The following is a 4,910-nucleotide window of genomic DNA, read 5'->3' on the forward strand; positions in this document are numbered from 1 at the left end:
ATCCTCTGTCCATTTTATTGACATGTCATTGAAAGTGCTTGTTAGCTCTGCTCCACGAAACAATCCTTCAAACAACACAGCTATTAAGAACTGAGCATTTTATTAACCTGAAAGCTGGGCTCCAGCTTGTCTGTGCTGTACAGCAGATGGCAATAAAGGACCGCTATGTAGTAGAAGTACACCTCTGAAAACGAAGTTTTCTGTCCTTAATGCTTCAGGGTGTGTGATTAGAAACAAGAATATAGAAATGCAACTTTAAGAAGTTAGGAGGCACAGAGAGGGGGGAAAATGCAAGACTTGCAAGTAAGCAGGACAAACTGTGTGAATGATAATGATACCCAGACACATTCATTACATGTGAATGAAAGAGAGAACATTGTGCATTCATTAGCCGCCCCTTCAGTCTGCAAAGGTGCCTCTGCAAAGCCATGGGAGGGAAGGGATCTGCGAGCCCCAACCCACTGTTCAAGAAGTTCTGCATTCCAGCATCTTCCGGAAACTTTTCCGAAAACTGTCATCCAGGAAAGCATATAAGAAAGGATTCAAGCATGAATTGGCATAGCTTAGGCTGGTGATGAAGTAGGATATACCGATGACCATGGAGGTCTGGGGCAAGTCAGTGGTCAAAGCCACAATGGTGGCCAAGTGGAAGGGTGTCCAACAGAAGAGACACACAGCTAGGACTATGAAGACCATAATAGTGACTTTCTTCTTGGCTTTGTCCAGGGCTTTAGCATTAGAGTTCAAGTGCATGTTCCTTAGCTTGTAGAGCATCATGGTGTAGAGGATGCAGATGGTGGATACTGGAATGGCAAAGCCAAGAATGAGGGTATAGATCCTGCTGGCTTTGAACCAAAACCTTTCAGGCTTGGGGAAATTGAGACCACAACTCTTGATCTCCAGGTCATCTATGTAGACATTGGCAAAGATGATGAAAGGGAGAACTATGATGGTGACTAGGATCCAGATGCACAAACTGACAATCTTGGCTGCTCGGTATGTACGATGCGGCATCCTCTTGGACCTGACTGTAGCCAGTACTACCAGATACCTGTCTATGCTCATCACTGTTAGGAAATAAATGCTGGAGAAGATATTGTAGTGGTCTATGGACAAGATAACCTTGCAGAGGACTTCTCCAAAGGGCCAGTAGTGGAGGAGGTGTTCAGCAATATTAATGGGCAAGACAAGTGTGAACAAGTCATCAGCTATAGCAAGGTTCAGGATGAACATGTTTGTCACAGTCTTCATCTTGGGGGCCTTGAGGATCACATAGATGACAGCAGTGTTGCCCGTGAGCCCAACAGCACAGATCACGGAGTAAATCACAGGGAGGACAATGTAGAAATCAGCTGCCTGCTCTTGGAAGGTTATGTTGAACCTCATGCTGTTGTCCAGGTAGCAGCTGTTGCCTGTGTTGCTGCAGGTGCTGTTCAGATCATCCCAAAGAGAGCTGTTTCCCATGCCTGCTGGTCACAGACTACCCTCAGATGTCATTGAAAGCCTTGCTAGTCCAGGAGGGAGAGCCTTTTTTCCTGTCTGAGAAGCAGCTGCTATCTCATTTAGAAGTGGGTTGTGAGGCAGCATGGACCATCTAACTTACCTTTCCTGTCCCCCACCATTGGGGAAGTTAGATTTTGAAGTGATTGGGGGGGAAAAAAAAAAACCCTGAAAGACACACAAGGCTCCATGAACAAAGCAAACAGGAGAATTATAACTCCCTGTGTAAGTCAAGGAACTCTTCTGTCTGAGCACACCCTGGTGAGCTGTGGCTTTTCTCTGCTGGGGAAGTCAAGTGGCTCTGGTTCAGCTCTGCAGCAAGAGTCCTTCTCGGGGCTGGCAGGAACAGGGAAGGCAGAGAGGAAGCTTTGTGCCTGGTCGGCTATTTGCAGCCCTCGGAGGACTCAAGGGGTGGCTGCTGTTTCACTTGCACAGCGCTTGCTTTTTCCATGCTGGAGCAGAAGCGTTGCAGTATTTAATTAAGTGCCTTTCTTTGGAGTTCAGACTCTTTTCATCGACTGAGATTTCACAAACAATGAAGAAGTTTCCGACATGGCTACTCCCCATTCCCAGGGTCCCCTAGCAAAAGAAGTGGGGGGGGGGGGGAAACAGAGTTCAAGGAGTATTTCCAAAACTAAGGGTTAAAGGGGCTTAATCCACTATTAAAGTAACTCTTTAACCAAGGGTAGGTTATGATCTTATTCAATATGAAGACCGTCCCCATTGCAGACAACTGTGGCAGCACATAAAACTTGGCACAGATGGACAGACAAACCTGTAAATCTCAAAAGTTCAGGATTATTCAGGGAAGCGGGGGAGAGAAGTACCTTGAAAGCAAATCCACTTTCGAGTCAAAGCAAGAATTGCCCCATCTGTTTACATCTCTAGCAGTTGCCACATCCATTGCTATCTATTGCCCGACCCATACTTCCAAGAATTCCTCCGCAGGGAAGCGAACGAACAATCGACCCCCCATGAAGATCAAAGATTTGGCAGCTGGTCCCCAGGCTCTGCAAAGAGAAGTGCCTCGCTTCACTTGCATTTTGTTGTGGCACAGTAATAAAGTGAGCAGGAAAGGTGGCATTGGAAATTGAGGGTTGAAGTGCCCCTTACCTGGTGAGTGGCTCCGGCTGCCTCCTCCGGCACCTGCTGCTCGGCACTGTTGAGCCTCTTCTCTCTAATCCGAGTTGGAGGAGGGTCTCTGGGATGCTGACGTTGCCCGGCTTTGCAATCATATCAACATGGTGGCTCTGTGTGCGCGTTGCATGTCTGAGCAATTAGCGTTTGTTCGCACCAGGGAAGGAGGAAAAAGTTTTCTCTCTGCAGGGCTATTTAAATAGTAAATCGGGTAGGTGCTGGTGAGCAGCTGATGCTCCAGGGCTGTTCTCTTCAGGAATGAGGGAGATGTTGAGGGGCGCAGGCAGCACCCAGGGCTGGCAAGCTGTGGCTGGCTGAACGAGGGATGTGTGCAATGGTGGGAAGCGGGGGGGGTGTGTGTGTTAAACTGCTTCAATAGGGAATACTGGCTGGTTTTAACAAAGGAAGATGCACAAATGTGTGGCGGGGGAGGGAGTGGGAGGAGGGTACTCAACATTACAGCGCTCAAAATGAACAAACAAACAGACGTACCTTGCCAGATCTGTGCTGGTTTCAGCTGTGCTGGGGGAGCTCAGCTGGTTTTCCCCAGCTGGGTCTCTGGTCCAGCTTTGGAAATGCAGCTAAATCCTTCGGATGTGCATCGCACGATGCAGGAGTCCTGTGAAGCTTGGCAGAAAAGCACCCCAGGTTATATAGCAAAACCAGCAACAATGTAAAATCACTTTACCTTCATGTCTTTCTAAAAAGAGGAAAAAGGATATCAAGGGTCTTTTGATTGTCCTGTAGTCTTTTAAATGTATCGCCCACCTGCAGGTTGCCTGACCTTTGTTTCAATAGCAGGCGAGAGCAAACGCAGGCATCTATCAGTGCTACGCCTGGCAGCGTGCAGTGTCATTTAACTAAGCGGGTCAGCTTGTTTATATGAGCCGTGTAGCAAAGAGCTGTGTTTGACTTTGCTGCTCTTCTGGGGACGTTTACCCTTTTCTGGCAAGATTACTGTGCGCCGGTAACTGGGTAGGAACAAAACATTTCATTGCACGCAGGGAGGTAAGTCCTTAATGCCATGGGTATAACTGGCTTTTCAGCAGATGGTAATTTTTTTATGCCTGGTGTACAACTCTTACAGATATTGTCTGTATCTCAGCCAAAATCTGACCAGCCCTTAGGCCTAAGCAAAATTAAATAGAAATTAAAGATTGCCCAAGAAGATCCGTAGGAATGATGTGGATGATATTTCTTCAGATGAAAGACTCCCAGAGCCTTCCTCTTGCCTGTTTTGGGAAAGCTGGCGCAGTCTGTAAGTAGCTGTGAGGGAAGCAAGGTTTTGATAGGTCTGCAGGGGGAAGGCAATTTTCCAGGAGTCGCTGTTGTCTTTGTCAAAGAGAAGAAAATGCTGGAAGATAGAGAATTTCAGGAGAAGGCAATGTTAAATTTACTGATCAGCAACTATTCCCCAGGGCAAAAGGGTGTAAAAGTATTTTGCACTGAAAATGCTTCCATCGTGGCTTTCTGTTTTACAACACGAGGCGCATCTCTCGGCTCTCTGGGAGAGCTCAAAAGCTGTCCTCTCGCTCCCCAAACTCTGTTATCTTGGAATTGGCTGTCACGCTGCCCTGGCCAGCGGCTGGGTGCCCCGGTGCTCTGTGTTTTGGGACGTACTCCTGAGGGGCTGGGAGCCTGGGGGGGGCTGCAGGGGTGGCTGTGCTCCGGCGGATCACGCGTGAGCTGTGCCGGGGCCGCATCCTGCCCCGGCTGCCTGTGCCGCCTTACTTCTCATTATCCATAGGGAGCGCAGCCTCCTGCGTGCCTTGGTTAGGATGTGTTTGATTAAAACAACTTCGTCAGGGATGAGTTGGAAACTAAGCGTTAAATCTCAGCTGGTGTGAGTAGAGGGGCTTTTGTTTCTTTTATATCCCCAAGGAAGTGCACGGTGCCTGCTTTCTGAGCTGTGCTCCTTGCCTAGTCCCTCTAACAGATTTGCAGTAAAACTCACCTGCTTTGGGGAGAGCAATTGCAAACAGATCTAAATTCACGCATGAAATTGCATTGCAGCCCGAGGACCTGCATCAGCAAAGAGAAAATCTTTCCCTTGTGTTGGCTCTGGATCCAGCCAGAGCTGGTGGCTGAGCACAGCGGAGGCGCGTTGTGTGTTTTGGCATGATGTGAAATGGGGAGTGCCTGGAGGGAAGGCTGAGAGGATGTTTTATTCATCTTGTTTTCTCTGGCTGGGTGTCCCTTCCACTTGGTTATAAATGTTAGAGTGGCACAAAGACCTGGAAATCAAGCACTAGGTCAAGTTGCTGTGACAAAGG

General features: G+C 48.2%; 1 protein-coding gene across 1 annotated transcript; it reads right to left on the minus strand.

The window, feature by feature from the left end:
- Positions 1-465: 465 nt before the first annotated feature.
- NPBWR2 (neuropeptides B and W receptor 2) lies at positions 466-1,464 on the minus strand. Its single transcript, XM_009482967.1, has one exon. The coding sequence runs from the start codon at positions 1,462-1,464 to the stop codon at positions 466-468; it is 999 nt and encodes a 332-aa protein (XP_009481242.1).
- Positions 1,465-4,910: the final 3,446 nt, after the last annotated feature.

This window comes from Pelecanus crispus, chromosome 14, assembly GCF_030463565.1.
Source record: "Pelecanus crispus isolate bPelCri1 chromosome 14, bPelCri1.pri, whole genome shotgun sequence".
NCBI lineage: Eukaryota > Metazoa > Chordata > Aves > Pelecaniformes > Pelecanidae > Pelecanus > Pelecanus crispus.